Genomic DNA, 17,117 nt, shown 5'->3' on the forward strand with positions numbered 1-17,117 from the left:
ACTGACTGATGAATGGATAGTCAACTTGAAACCACGTAACGCATCCTATTGGTCCCCAACATTACAAGCCTAATTATTATAAATTTAAGGGGGCTTACGACAGTGGTAGTGATAGTGATAACATTAGTAATACTGATGACGGTGATGGCAATAGGGGTAGTGAGAAAAGTGACACTGCATCTGAATGTGATGCAGACATGACTTGCTCAACAGCTTCCGCTTTAGGTAGGAACAGAACACAATTTTTAGACATCTGGTTGCAGGCTAGCATTACTAATAGGGGTCACTATTGCGAACTGTAGGGTCGCGTCGCATTCCTGTCAGGTTCCAAGATTAGAGTCTTCAACATTGTTTACAAGGTGTTATTATAGAGCAAATATGGATATATTATTTGTTACAGATAAACCTAGTTTTGATGTGGTCACTGTTGTAACGTCTTATTCAAAAGTATGATTATTAATCTCTAGAAAGATCTTCTACACTTCGTACTAAATGTCTTTAAGTATATCACAGATAACATTCAGATTAGTTTTATGTTACTGCCTTCACTTATATTTGAAAATCAGTTAATTGAAACTCATCAGCAGCAGTATCGGTGATTACATCAAATTGATCCATTTTACTTTTAGATAAAATAAGTCATTCCAGTATCTTACTGGGCATACTGATATTCTTTATTCTTTTGGTCAATGTTCTTGGGCTATTTTCTGTAGTCAAATGTTTACCATTCGTAAAACATGATCTTTGCAATTCTGTGATGTTTGATCAGAACATGTTAACTCCTAAAAAGCTGTTTTCAGATAAAAGCACTTTTATTTTCACCTTTCCTTTAAAAGTCAGAATTCTAGTTTACTTACAAATGCGAATGAAAATAACATAGATTAGGGCACTATTTAATTATTATATGCACATGCTCATGCTTTTCCATAGCTTCTAAGTAGGTGTGAATAGCAGAAAATGGCCATTTTTGGAGTTAAGTTTTGACCAAACACCACAGTTGTCAGTATCTGATTTTTGTCTTACATGTTAATTTCGTTTTTTTATACAATAGTTTTAGTTGTGCTACTGGTCTCTCAATTATGAATCATATTTCTGCTACTTCCATGTTTTTATTAATTAATTAATTTATTTATTTATTTTGCGTCTTTCACAACCATTAGAGAAACTTTGTAATTACTATAATTTTAAAAAGTGTAAGAGTTATTTCCAATTTAATTTATTTTTGTATGTTTTAGTGCCCCACCATTTTGCCTGAATCTATTTATTTTAACATATTGGTAACCATCTTTGCCATCTCTGTAAGCTATCTCAGACTAATGTAGTTATTTGTTGAGATTATTTTCGTTATACAGTAGACTCCCTCTATCTGGCAAATATGAATCAATGCCAGCCTTTATAACCGATTTTGCCAGTTAATTGGAAAACAGTTTTATAGGTTATTTAAAGACATATTGGTACAGTCCTGTTGAGGTGCTGCCATTTTGCAACTGATGTTGCTACCCAGTTCACTAATTGGCTACCTCAAAAGCTTTAGGACTGAGGCCTTTGAATTAGCTGTTCTGCCACTTATGAACAGGCAAGAAAGTACGTATTACTCACGTAATAGCTGTTCGTGCAACCAAAATCATCACATAACATTGACATTTTGTGATAACATCACACTCAGTATATATACTGCACATCATATAACAGAAATCTGAGAACCCAACACAGATTCTTGCCTGTTTTAAAGATGGCGGTTTTCGACCTCACTTCCTCATGTGTAGTTAGTGATCTAGATGGCTGTTTCTTAGTTTCACTTGTGTGCACTTCGATAATATTGCCATCTAGTAGTGATAGCTTCAGGTACCTCATTAAAAATGTAGGACACTTTTATTTTGTAACTTATTTACTGACTGTCCCTCGTATTTTCAGTTTTCTACTTTTTATTTAAAAGTGCCATTGTTTTGAAATTGCTGATTATTTGGGTGCCAGATACGAGGAATTCTACTGTAATTACTATGGGTTTCATTTCATTTAGTGTCCTGACTAAGGGCAGGTCTTTCATTGCAAACCCAGCTTTTTCCAATCTTTCCTATTTTCTGCCTTCCTCTTCGTTTCCTCATATGATCCATATATCTCAATGTCATCTATCACCTGATATCTTCTTCTACCCTGAACTCTTCTCCCGTACATTATTCCTTCCAGTGCATCCTTCAGTAGGCAGTCTCAATCAGTAACCCAATCAATTCCTTTTCCTCTTCCTGATCAGTTTCAGCATTATTCTTTTTTCACCCACTCTTTTCTTGCTATGGATGTATACATTGTAAAAAGTGTCAGAGAGATTAATTAAGAAGTGGAAAAAGCATTGTCAATAACAAATTTATAAATCTGTATGTTTTGTATTTTCAGACTGGCGTAGATCTTACACTACCTACTATCACAGTTACCAGACCACCACCAGGTTTCACTTCAGACACTAGTGTTACGAACAAGCAGCCTTTACCAGCCGAAGGACCATCAGCTTCAATCCAGAAGGCTGCAGATTTTCGAGATGTACAAAACCCGACATTTCCCCAATTACAAACTCCACATTCCAACATCAATCAGCCAAATTACTTAGTGCCCCAAACACCATGTGTGAACCCAGTACAGATGTTCCCAGGCTCTTATTTTCCGCAGACGGTACCTGTTCAGCAGCCTATGTCTTTCTCTGAACAATTTCTACAGCAACAAATATTACAAACAATCATGTTTAGTAACCCTGCATTGGCGATGTTAGTCTCTTCCCAGATGGCTGCTAATCATATCAAAGCTGTAGCAGCTATGAATACTGCTCTTGCATTTCCAGTACTTAATCCTCCAGTGATGTTCAACCCAGCCCCAGTTAACCCTAGAACCACTGTTACTGAAAGGGCAGCAAATTTAGGACAATCAGAGGTAGATATTTCAGAGATTTCCACTGCCTTATGTAAAGATTCTACAAGTCAATATCAGCCAAATCAACCAGTGGTTTCAGAACCATGTACCCCAGAACCAATAGTAAATTATCCTGCTTCTCCAGAAGAGACAATGACACATTCCAGCATCCAGAATAGAACAGCAACCACTAACACAAGGGAATCTCCAACTTTTTTTACCAAACCTAAAAGTGATAAAGTTGATCAAGTAACTCAACACATGTCACAGTTGTCGGCTGGTGTCCAAACAACTAAAGACTCTACCTTATTGAGAAAAGAAGTGGAAACAATAAAGATGGTCGAAAATAGTCCTTTGATTCCATCTACCTTATTGAGAAAAGAAGTGGAAACAATAAAGACAGTCGAAAATAGTCCTTTGATTCCACCTTCGATTTCTGTCAAACCTGATTGTGATAAAAGTGACCAAAAAACTCAACACATGTCACAGTTCTCGTCTAGTTTTGAAGCATCTTTTAACCTTTCTTTAACAAAGGACTTGAAAACAGTAAATCCAGTTCCCAGTAATGACTCAGTGGAAAGTGCTTCAAGCTGTTCAGAAATCATAAACAATGTACGTTAAACCAAAGGTCCCGGGTTCGATACCCGGCTCCGGAACAATTTTTCCCTCGAAATTATTCAAATCAACTTTACAGGGAGTTATACCTGAAAATCTTGATTTGCATAATACACGTCACTGTTCGTTAACAGAAAACCACCATTTAAGTCACACGGAGTTAGTGTGCACTCGAAGTTGGTTGCTTGACAGTTGTCAGCCCACTTTGAGGTCTGTGGATATAGAGGGAAAAATTGGATCGGTGTCGGTTAGAGTTCCCGAGTAGCTCAGTGGTAGAGCGTTGGTACGTTAAACCAAAGGTCCTGGGTTCGATACCCGGCTCCGGAACAATTTTTCCCTCGAAATTATTCAAATGTCTTTGAAGATGTACAGAAAGGTGCAGAATCCATTGTTCAAGATGGACCATGCGATGATCTCAACCTCGGTTATACATCTGGTTCAGATGATATTTACAGGTAGGCCATTGTTTTTTTTTATTATGTTTTGAAGAGTCAGTGTATGTCAGATAAATCTTTTGTCTCAAAAGTTTTCTTTTCGTTATAATCATTTGCATTATTTGTAGAGCTTCAAATTCAACACTAGAAAACCTTGTTACACTACAAACAACAAATTGTTCTGTTAATACAGTTCTTATACTTATTGCTACGTATTGGATTTTTATGCACTAAAAGCTGACTGAGCTATGTTTATAAACGAGAAAGCAATATTCCTGCTCTTATATAAATAATACTGCTGTGTTTGAAAGAGGTATTCAATTATACCAAATGACGCAACTCCATGTTCGTTATTTCATCAACGTAGTTCATGCTTTTTGTCTACTCTTGGTCAACAGTTTCCTCTCACAGAAGTTTGTGGGTGGCTTCACTATTGTCCATCTGAGTGGTTATGTTGCAGGGTCATCAAAACAGGGACATCACTATGGCAGTTACTTAACTGGGTCCATTTCTTTAAGTTATTTTAAACAGTTGTATAATATTCCCTAGAAGTCCAATTGCGAACAGTAAATGTTTTCAGGAAATAGCTAAGATGGTCCAATCACAAGCCTTTATAGAGGGACCAACATAAATGGGTGGGGGAAACCGGGATGCAACATAACCATTTGGACGGACTGTAGGTAGTGTTTGCTTTTCAAATGCAAATTCAAATGAACACTCTCAACCATTATTTACAAATTAGAAAGCATGCTTCCACTAGATTCATTCTCCAGTCTTTGTGTTAAAGTTCTGAATGATGTGAATAGGGCCTCAGAATTGTTCTGTTCTATGTCACATACATTCAAGTATGTGTATGTGTGTGTGTATCTAATGCTCTGGATTTAACAATGAAGTCATCATCCTTCTTGCTTCCCAGTATTTTGATGGAAGGTCCACAAATGTCCTAAGAGTTTCACAATTAGCCAGGTGCTCCATCTCCATGTCCTCTTCAACATTCAAGTATATATCTAAGAATCCGGTTTCTATTCATCACGTAGCATGTTAGATTTAGATTATCACTGGGAATGTTAACTTTTTTAACAATATACATCTCTTGGTTATTCATACACTTCTGAATAGCTAATGTTGTTATCTCAGTAATGTTTCTTATACAGTTTCAGGACTTTCATAGTAATACGTGAAGTCTTTTACTTGTTGGGAGAATGACTTCCAAAGAGTATCCATCTTCATTCTTGAGTGCTTCACTCTCCAGTCTTGTATTACTTTCTTCCTGCTTGAAAATAAGAAAAATGTTTCATACATATCCTAGACTGGCCATGTCCAGTTTTTAGTTCAGTAGCTCTTATAACATGTGTCAGTTTGGACAAGAGATCTCTAAGAGAGAGATCATCTATCTAACACAGTGTATAAAGAACAAGAGATATTTTTAATAATCTAGTGTTGTTGTAATGTAAAATATAACAAATTGCAAACAAGATAGCTATAAGAGTAAAGGTTTTCTCTTTAGATGCCATGAAGGTGCATGAGAGACATGGGAGTAGAGCTCCATAATTTCAAGACCTTTGCATTAGAATGAGGTAATATAGTCAGCGCTGTATTTTAACCACTTTTTTACCTTTCGGAAACATCCAGTGCCCAATTTTACAGAAGACAGAGTGGATCCTGACTGAGTGTAAGTTTGGCAGTTACTCTACCAACTGAGCTGCTGGGACGTATTTTTGTTTTCTGTGAAGAGAGTACCAACCTCTTACACTACCCTTAACGTGGAAGACCAGGGAATTAAATAAAAAATTTCAATAACAGTAGCTCCATATAACATAACTATTAAAGAAATTTCTGAGACTCTGAAAACATAAACCTTTGTCTTGGTTCCTTGTATGCCATACCTGTGTAGGAAAGCATGCCAATACAATCCCTATGGAATTTACAGTCAATCTGCTTTCTAGAACATTCACTGAAAACATTCCAGATGACCTCCTGGATAGCAGTTTTTCATTACTGCTGCACCAGTGATAAATACGATTATGAATTATGGAGAAATATCTTGGACATTTCATGTTGCGTATTTTAGTATATTTTCGGGTTTCCATATCTTCTTCATATCCCATAACATGTGAGGGTTACATCAGTCTGGCGATTTCGATTGTGAGGGATATAGGGAGCAAGTCTAGTGGTAGGGCTGCTATCTCTAAGTCTCTAGACTGAATTGAACAGTATTTCCTATGTTCTGGATGTCACAGTTATACTGCTGATGCTTGGTTCATCAGGGCCTCGTTTGTAAGAACAGGGAATCGGAGAGGCTATGTTTTTGTCTCAATAATAAATTATTAGGAAGAGTGAACATTGTCAACTACCTTGGATTTTTATCATCATTTACACATGACTTTGACATACAAAATATAATTATCGAATTTATTAAAACGTTATGCATAATAAATTCAGTTTTGAAACTATCATTAGTTCAGAGGAATACATGAATCAAAATTTATAAAACTCTTGCCCGACCAGTTTTATCTTATGGATGCGAAACTTGGACCATAAAACACGTGACTCCTCAAGAATAACTGCTGCTCAGATGAAGTTCGTGAGACGCTCTGCAGGAGTCACAAAATGGAACCTCAAAAGAAAAGATGATATCCTGAAAGAACTCACAACCAAACCAATATTACAAGTTGTAAACAATCAAAGGAAAAATTTGGAAAATCATGTCAGAAGGATGGACAGAACATGCATCCCAAAACAAATCCTGCAGTATGCTCCTTATGGAAGATCTGTTGGTCGCCTAGATAAAAGATGGACTGATGTGAAACTGTAACAGACCACCTGGTCTAATATATGTTTTGGATGATGATGATTATTGAGAAATAGGATACGGCAGTGATTACAAAATTACCCTGAGGAAACATGTCCCATTACATCGTGGACTCAAATCTCCAGTGTGGAAAATTGATGCTCCAACTGTTTGGCTAAGTGTGCACAAGACCTTAACATAAAATTAGCTCCTTACTTGTAATGGGACCATTATCTCAAAGAAATTGAATCTGGCAGATTGCTGACTTCATCTGCGTGAATACATGCATAATGGAATGTAATTGGATGCAAATTAATTTTGTAAGTCTTGAATGTGAAAATAAGACTTATTTTCACTTGAAGATGGATGGAAAAATTCCATTTGTGACCCACAAGGATATATTTTGTGTGTCCTCTAGTATGTAAATATTATTGATTGTAATTGATGACTTAGTTTAATATATGAGTTTAATTCATTGTTTTCACTATTGTGTAATCAATGTTATAATTTTAATGTCTGTATAATGAGTATTTTTATTAATTTTATTGCTATGGTACATTTATGATTTCGAACTATTTTGAATGATCTCTAGAGAACTAATTTTCCCCAGCTTTGCCTACACCCCTTTTTCGTACTTTTTTTTTTTTTTTTTACAGTATTTCAAATATAAAATAATATGTAGGTATACTGTCAGCAAATACCTAATCCAATTAGAAAGTGTACCTTTTCATTTTCTTCATCAAAATCCGGAAATTTATCTCCAGAGCTAAAGTCACTTGAAACCTCTTCTAAATCAGAATCTGAGTTAATACAACAAATTGTCTTGTGCATTAGTCAGTGCATTACTAATGCTACAATTCTTCAATGATTTAACCAGTCTCAGTTTTCACATGATTCTTTGACTCATTCACAAACTCAGTATCAGTGTATAAGAGGCACCCTATTTTTCAGACCTATTTTTTTAAGAAAAAAAAATGTGTCTTATATTCCAGGAAATACTCTTTTTTTGAGCCAGTAGACTTATGACATAAAAATATCATATGCTTGTACAGACACACTCTTTCAAGCATATGTGATGTTTGGACTTAAATGTGTATATTGAAGTGATCAAGTGCTGTGAGGAGCATGTCTACCCCTTACTATGTGAAACATAATAGTAAACAGACATATGCGTGTTTGAAATGCTGACGACAGATGAAACATGTCACTTGTCCAATATGAATGGCAGTGTTGCACTGTAATCCACAAGTGGTTGATGGAAGTGTATGATCAGGACACGTCAGAGGAAAGATTGCAGGAATGATATCATGCTTTCTATGATGAACATGAGAGTTTGAAAGACGAGCAGTGTTCTGGACATCTATTAACATGCACTGGAGAGAAAAACACTGCACAAGTGGATGCCTTGATTTGCCCTAAAGCTTGGTTCAGATGCAACAGCTTACTTGATGTTTTACTTGCACATGCAAAAAGATGCAAGTAAGGAATGTGTGGACTGTAACACTGAGCAATTTTTAGAACTAAACAAAGACTGAACACTAAGTTGGAGGCATTCAGTTCTAAAAATTGCTCAGTCCACACGGTTCTTCTTACTTACAACGTTTTGCATGTGCAAGTAAAATGCCAAGTAAACTGTTGCATCTGGACCGGGTTTAACACAAGAGTGTTTGTCAATGAAATTATTGCAGAATTGGGTCTCAATCATATGCAATAATACTGCACCATCTTTCAGAACTCCATGAAATTCAGAAATTCACCACAAATAAACCATGCAACGGATACCAAATTTTATTATACTGAAATAGAGGTAAACTCGTCGAGTTTTTTTTTCTTCACGGATGCTCAATCTTTCCATCTCTGCTGATATGGCAGACATCTATGTGATAACTGATAATCCATAATAATTCCATGTGTGTGTCAGCCTGATCGGATTGAAGACTCAACAGACTTACAAACAGAAGTTTCCTCTGAGTGACTCGGAGGAAATTTCAGTGGTGAAATAGTGAAAAGTGATCATCTTGGTAAGAGTTTAAATGTCTTACAATATAATGTACAAAGTTTCAAGAAAAAGACGGAAGAGATGGAGGTATATTTAATTTCTAAATGCATTGATGTGTTAAGTGTTTGTGAGCATTGGATGTCAAGAGATGAAATTGAACTTGTGCATATGGACAGTTACAAACTTGCTAACAAATATTGTAGAGTTAATTCATTACAGGGTGGTGTTTGTTTGTTTCTTAGAACAGATATTGATTTTAATATCATAGATTTAGGAAACATATGTCATGAAAAACATTTTGAGGTAACTGCAGTAGTGTTACCTGCATATAGATAGTAGTTATTTCAATATATAGAACACCTGACAGTGATTTTAAAATCTTTCTTGAATGCATTGAGCACTGCTTACAAATTCTGTCTTATCAGTGGTTAGGATATAATATAATAATAGGTGGTGATATTAACATAGATATAAGAATGAACACTAAAAATTCTAGAGATTTGCTTAATGTGCTGAGATCCTATGGATGCTACTGTACAGTTTTTAGTTCAACAAGAGAAGCTGCATGCTTAGACAATATTATAACTAATATAAACTCTAAATTTGAAGTAGAAATAGTAGAACCCGGGTTATCTGACCATGTGGCAATCCTGTGGAAACTTAATCTGCCTGACAACCAAGATCAAAATATCTCAAACAGTTATATTTATAAAAGAGTATTCTCTCAAAAAGGTATTGAGTTTTTCGTTAGGAAAGTGAAGCATAAAGATTGGATTGCCAGTTTAGAATCTCACTATAGAAATTGCAGAGGCGGTGATTTATTTGATGTTTTTTTTTTTTTTCATATTTTTATTGACCTTTTTAACTTTTATTTTCCGGAAGAAGTGAGGAAGATTAAAAGAACAGAAGTACGACATGATAAAAGCAAATGGTTTACAAAGGAACTGGAATATATGAAAAATAGGATGATACTACTGTCGTCCATATATAAATTTTCTGGGAAGGAAGAAGACAGAGTTGAATATAAGAAAGCAAGGAAAACTTACAAAGATTCATTAATAGAAACAAAAAAACAGAGAAATGCTATTTTCATTGAATCATCCAACAACAAATGTAGAGCTGCATGGAACTTGATAAAGACAGAATGTAACAAAGGTGTCAAAAATCAAAATATACCAATTGAACCCAATGAAATGAACAGGTATTTTCTTGAATCTGTGGAGCATATAATTTCAGAGATCAGTTCTTCACATATAACAGCAGAAGTTCTTCTAACAAGCACACCTGTGCAAGTGCCAGAGATGGGTTTCAAATGGCAGTATACATCATGTGAGGATATAGTTAATATTGTGAACAAAATGAAAGCATCAAACAGCAAAGATATTTATGGAATATCCAATAATTTCCTGAAGCAAGTGATTAATTATATCGTATATCCATTGACAGTGTGCATCAACGATTGCCTGGAAATGGGGATATTTCCAAATAGTCAAAAATACTCGAGGATTTGCCCAATATACAAGAAAGGTGAGAAAGAGAATCCAACTAGTTATAGGCCGGTACCGTATCTATTATTCCTATTTTCGGAAAAGTGTTAGAATGTGTAATGAAGACTCAATTGGCAAATTATTTTGAAGGAAATGACTTATTGTGTCATACGCTGTTTGGTTTTCATAAAGGTAGAACAACAGTTGATGCTATTTTATCACTGCTGGAATCAGCATACAATGGTTTTGAAGATAAAATGTACTCTGAGATCACGTTATGCGACCTAACAAAAGCTTTTGATTGCGTTTCAGATGACATTTTAAGACTTAAGCTACAATACTATGGTATAAATGGAAGGGAGTTGGATCTCCTCTCATCATATCTGTCTGGTAGAAAACAAATAGTAGAAATTCAAGGGATCAGGTCTTTTGAAGGAGAAGTGCAACATGGTGTCCCACAGGGTTCCATCTTAGGACCTTTCTTATTCCTAATTATTGTAAATGATTTAAGTTACAACATTATGGCCAAATCAACATTATATGCAGATGACACTTCTTTTATAACATGTTCGACTAGTGCAGCAGAACTGCGTCAGCTAACCTCAAATACAGTTTTGGAAGCAGCAGAATGGTTCAGAGCAAATAAGTTAATTTTAAACGAGGAGAAGAGTCAAAAATTAATTTTGTCATTGAAAAAAGAAGAAGGGTCTGAAGAAAAGGCAGTAAAGTTACTTGGTATCCATCTTGATACAAAACTAACCTGGGATTGCCACATTGAATACATCTCTCGGAGACTGTCCAGAGTCCTGTACCTCTTAAGAGTAATTAGAGATAAAATACCCGGGCAGTACCTAAGAAGTGTTTATTTTGCTTTTTTTCATAGCATATTGAAGTATGGAATCCTGGTGTGGGGAAAGAGCAATAAACTTATTGAAGTCCTACTCATTCAGAAGAAAGCAATAAGAATTATCACAGAAGTACCAAGCAAAGCACATTGTAAACCACTGTTCATACAGGAGTTCATCTTAACAGTTGTTAATGAACATATTCTGGAACTCCTTCTTTATATCAAGAAAAATCTTTATGGCTTCACCAGTAGGATGGATAAACATGAGTATAATACTCGGAATAAAGAAAAACTGGACATACCATTTTGCAGACTATCCAAAGTTAAAAGTAGTCCTAACATGTTGGGCTGTAGAATGTTCAACATGTTACCACAGGAATCACAGGAAGTGTCACTTGACATATTCAAAGTCAAAGTGAAAACGTGGCTTCTTAGAAACCCATTCTATTCTGTACAAGAATATTTTGAATCAGAAAATCAAGCTGTTGATATTTTTTAGGTTTCTTTCTCTGAATTGTATTATTATTTTGTAATATATTAGGAAATTCTCATAAATTGTTAATTAAATCAAATAATATTTGTGATCAGTGTGTTACAATTTTCATCTAGATATTAGCCTATTTTTGATAATCTTGACTCTCAATTGTAAACTCTAAGGAGTATTTGTGATCATTTTGTTTTATGTTTAGTGTTGTAATAGAATAATTTTCTTTTTTGCACTATAATTTCACACGTGTAATTTGACAATGTCATTAGCTTTTGCTATAACGACAGCTAATAAATACTATACTACAGAGTCGACCAGAGCCACAGCAGTAGTAATACAGTTGAAAATTAGTACGGAGCAGAGGCACAAAGACAGTGTCCTTCACAAACCTCTGAGATACCCTTGTAGGTGTCTGTAGTAATGAGCCAGACAGCCGACTTGTTGAAAGATTTAATCATTACCCCTGTCTTCAATCAGCTGTGGCATCAGCCACGTTTCAAACATGTTTATACAGCCGGTGCTGACATACTGCGGAGAAATTTTAATTACTTCATATTTCGTAAACGAAATAGAACATGTTCAAAACCAAGCTCTCATCCTCATTACTGGTGGAATCAAAACAACTCCAATAGATTCTATGAGATTCCTCACTAACATTAACAGCATCAAAATGACAATAGAAGAAAAAGCACTGATTCAACATGAAAAACTTACCAGATTACCAGGAAACAATTGGCATTCATACAGTCCTCTCTGTAGATTAAAAACTCAAAAGGTTTTATATCCATGGTTCAAGAATTAAAACAGAAAATCAACATCCCGAATTTAAAAGAAAACTTACAAATTAAACCAAACCCTTTAATTCTATTAAATATAGAGTATAATCTAAATTTAACAGAAGAAATACTGAAATCAGAAGTAAACACTGAAATAATGAAACAATTGTCTTTAGAGACAATTAATATTAGGTACCCTCCACAAAACTGGCTTCATTTATACACCAGCGGATCCTTGATTTCCAGGGAACAAGGTAGCTGTGCAGGTGTTACGTGCTGTCTCTTCTCACTTTATAGATCTCTTGGATATGAAACAACAAGTTTTGATGGAGAAATCATTGCAATAAATGAAAGTCTCAGGAATCTTCTTTGCCACATCAGTAAATTTTTAAGAATGCAGTTATATTGTCAGACTCCAAAGCAGCTATTCTATCAATAGTCTCGAGACACACACCTTCATCTCAAACAGCAGAAATATCTAACATGCTCTCTCAATTAATATCACTCAATAAAAGAATTGTATTCCAATGGATACCATCCCATTGTGGAATCCTGGGAAACGAGAATGCGGATGCTTTAGCAAAGAAGGACAGCACTGCTACTTACAGACCTGTTACTAAATCTACATATTACTCTGTGAAAAGATTTATTAAATCTACATACTTAGACTTCAACAAACAAAATTTGATAACACAATCTCAAGGGAAAAAAATGGAACTCTCTGCATCATAATCCACAGTTAATTCCTGATTTACCACGCAAATCATCTGCAGCTGCATTTAGATTGGCAACAGGCCATGACTGTTTGGCCAAACACCTGCATAGAATTGGAATATATCAGTTCCCTAACTGCCCATTGTCATTGTACAACTCAAACCAAGAAATGGATTCGGAACACCTCAAAATCTGTGCTTCAGCGGCTGACCATGACAATGTCTTTGAAAAATATTGGAGTGCATGAGGTCAAATGACTTTACTGTCAAATGCCTGGCATTAGAAAACAACAACAACATAATTGAAAGAGAAAAATTCTATCCTGCCAAAATGGTTCTATTTGTGAAGTTTTCTAGAAAAAGGAATTGTGAATGCTGACAGATGTTACAGCACTGACATGGATGAAAGCCGCCATTTCAATGAAAGAGGTCATGCCTTCTCAATTCAGACATCATCCCCTTTGATGTCAATGTAAGACTCTGCACAACAGCAAACATCTTGTCAAATTCGGTCACTCCACTATAGTCCCAACATCATGCCCAGCACCTTCCCCCATCTTCCCAGTTATGCAAAAGTTAATGAGAGGGTAGCATTTCATCAGCAATTAAGAAGTTAAAGAATTAGTTCGAAAGTTAGTACATGTGCAGGGCACAAACTTTTAGGAGAAGAGCTTCTTATACTTCGTGAAGTGGTGCAATAGCTGGTGACTTATTTACAAATGGCTTTTAGAGAACCCAGAGGTTCATTACCACCCTCACATAAGCCTGCCATCGGTCCCTATCCTGGGCAAGATTAATCTAGTTTGTGGTGACTGTGTCGAAAAATAAATGAAGAATTTCACCTCCAATCCATAATGTATTTGGTCTCCAAAATGAAAATTCCTATTGATGGCAAACCTGTGAAACTTATTTTCGGACTACTCTTCATATTTTTGACGAATTATTGTGCATTCAGTTTAAGTAGTTCGTTGCAAATCCATATGCATTTAATCTCTCTCTCTCTCTCCTTTTTTTTTTTTTTTTTTTTTTTTTTTTTTTTTTTTTTTTTTTTTTTTTTTTCCAGGAGCGATGATAGTGAAGAGATTTCAGATACTCCACCACCTAAAGTAAAGCTAGAGCCACACTATGTTAAGAAAATAGGTACATTATTGTCAGTATATATTTGCTTATTTTTAATAATTTATAGTGGTTACAGGCAAAGTAAATCTCTTCAATATTTCCTGAGCACATGGTTATATATCCATTTGATTAGACTTGAGCTATAATGTGCCCAAAAGAGGTGAAACTGTGATTTTAATATTTGACCAATGTTTTTAAATTGCAACTACAGTATTATCTTTTAACTGCTTCGTTACTTGACACACAACTGACAGTTTTCTTCTCCTTCCCTGTGTAATGTGATTGTGTGCCACTGCGCAACCAAAAGCCAGAGCTCAGGTCCTAATGAACAGCCTGTAAAATTACGTCCATATTGTACACAGCCAAACTTTGCTACTGCTTTTGTTTGTGTTTGGATAACAACGCCGCCCTGCTATCAAGTCCCTAAGTTTGTCTAACATTTCCAAGTTGTTTTTATGCCTTTCAACATAAGCTTGCTTCTAAAAAAAGCAAGGGTGGCTAAAAATTTGGAGGTTTACTTTTATAAAATCAGTAATTATACAGACAGCCCCAACAAAATATGAACGAATTTATTTTGTTAATATTGAGAAGCTATTAGTTATTTGTTCATGATACTGTTGGAGAACACAAAGCAGGCTTGGGAGTTTATGTTAAAATGGTTTTGACAGTTTTGCAGATAATAAAGATTGTTTTATTCTATGTTGAAACAAAGTCTTTGATTCAGATGAAGTGCCAGTACCGTCGATTTTTTAACTGTAGAAAGGCACCAACTTCTGGATCAATTCTCCAAGTAGTGAGAAAATTCAAAGAAAATGGAAGTGTTCTTAACTTAAACAGCGAATTCAGGTACACCAAGAACTGTTACAACAGTAGAAAATATTGAAGCTGTGCTGCAGTTACTGGCTCGGAGTGCTCGTAAAGGATGACACAGATGTGCACTAGAAGTTGAAAATGAGACCGATGTCTCTGAGAAGAATTAAAAAAATTGAGTGAAACACATGTTAACAGCAAATGACAAACATATCTGCAACAACATGTGCAGTAACTTCATTTTCAAGATGGAAGAAAATGAGGACTGTATTCAGAATGTTTGATTCATGGATGAAGTGCATTTTCATCTCAATGGTGTCGTGAATCATCAAAACTGGAGATTCTTGGGTTCACACCCACCAGAAGAAATGTGGAACAACCACTTCATAGTCCGAAATGCACTGCTTAGTGCGCTCTAAGCACGAAAAGCATTATTGGTCCCTTCTGGTTTTCAGATGAAAACAGGAATATGCTGACCGTCAACAAGGAACAATATCAACATATCATAAGAAGATTCATAGAAACATTAGATGATTTCGGGATCCAACAGGATGGTGCAACATCACATACTGCAGACTCTATAATTGTAGTCTTGAAAGAACATTTTCAAGACTGGATGATTTAAAAGAAAGGGACTTTTTTTGGGCTCCTCACTCATCAGACTTAAGCCCTCTTGATTTCTTTTTATGGGGATATACAAAGGACAATGTTTATGTGCAGAAGCTTAGAATCATCTGTGAGCTGAAGAGAAACGTGAAGAACTTCATTGAATCTATATCTGACGACATATGGCAGAGAGTTATTGACAATTTTAAAGAATGTTTAAATCATTGTATTGCCATTCATGGTGGTCATTTTGAAAATGTTATTCATCGTGCATGAATCTCCCATGTCCTGTTTTTAACATGTGCAGTAATAATTGAAATATATAAAATAAGTTCAAGATTGTTCATTATTAAAATCGTTCATATTTTATTGGCGCTCTGGTATTATAGATCCTATATAGCCAGAAATTATACCATTATTGCATGAAATCTCAGATTTTTCTTCCAAAATGCGTGCTGAAAATGACAGAATAAACACTGTATAATATTAATCTTCATTAACTAAAACACGAAAGTCACCTTCAATCATTTGTCTTCCACAATATAGTAATTAGCTCTAATTAAATATTTCCACGTGATGAAAATTATAGTCACTTCGTACCTACTGTATAGGCCCAAAAATAAGCCGCACGTTATATCCAAATTTTAACTGTGAAAAGCTGAGGTGCTGCGTATATTCGCGATTCTGGTAGTGAGCACAATGTACCTATGGGAGGAGGTCCGCATTTTAATAAACAGAATGCCCATAGAAGCGAATAGATGATGTTAATATTGGTTTTGTGTTTCATTCTTTCGGGTTTACCAACCTTTTGTTATTTTTATATTGTAGGAAGAGCTGTGACATCATATCTCCGATGCCATTAAGTCATTCTAGTAAATATGTTGGAGTGCATATGACATGAGTGGAATGTCACCTTGATGTCTGCTGTGTGCAAACCTCTGTGATTGTAAACAGATATAGTGTTGCTGTTGTAGTTGTATGTTAAAATGGAAAAGCTCAAAAATATTTAGTGCATACCTCACAGACATTACTATTTCCCTCCTCTGTATTAAGAAAAAAGTTTACTTATTACTATTACAGTTAATAGTGATTGATACCATGCCTAATAAGAAAAGAAATCTGTTGAAGGTAAATTCTGTTGTATTGTTTTTCAACCAGAAGGAGCAGCAATGAATCAAACTATTTTAAAAATGTTATCAAGAGTGAATGATTAGATTTATTTACCTTTACCACAGAAAAGCACAAAGTATACATGTTAGCATTTAGCCCTGTCACAGTTACAGCCTTTTCCCTCTCATCGTCAAAGAAGTACGGACTTACAATTGCAAAAGAAGATATTGCGCACCATACTGTTACTTTCATACTGTGAAGTGGTTTCTCATTAATTTCTTGTGGCTTTGTGGCAGACCAATAACGGAAATTTTGTTTGTTAATAAACCTAATAAATGAAAATGGGCTTCATCGCTCATCAGTAAGTTGTTAATGAGATTCTGATTTTCATTAATTAACTGCAGAAGAGTCTGACAGAATTGAAG

General features: G+C 35.3%; 1 protein-coding gene across 3 annotated transcripts in view; it reads left to right on the top strand.

The window, feature by feature from the left end:
- Nucleotides 1-17,117, top strand: part of LOC138715363 (tudor domain-containing protein 5-like) — a 148,401-nt gene that overhangs the window by 96,411 nt on the left and 34,873 nt on the right. For 2 of the 3 annotated variants that reach the window (XM_069848199.1, XM_069848200.1), the window contains exon 4: nucleotides 2,392-3,968. The exons of the other annotated variant lie outside the window; for it this stretch is intronic. In XM_069848199.1, coding sequence (XP_069704300.1) covers nucleotides 2,392-3,519 — 1,128 coding nt within the window. In that variant the 3' untranslated portion in view covers nucleotides 3,520-3,968. The remainder of the gene's footprint in view (nucleotides 1-2,391; nucleotides 3,969-17,117) is intronic. 3 annotated transcript variants of the gene reach the window in all.

The sequence above is a fragment of the Periplaneta americana genome, chromosome 15 (assembly GCF_040183065.1).
Source record: "Periplaneta americana isolate PAMFEO1 chromosome 15, P.americana_PAMFEO1_priV1, whole genome shotgun sequence".
Taxonomy (NCBI): domain Eukaryota; kingdom Metazoa; phylum Arthropoda; class Insecta; order Blattodea; family Blattidae; genus Periplaneta; species Periplaneta americana.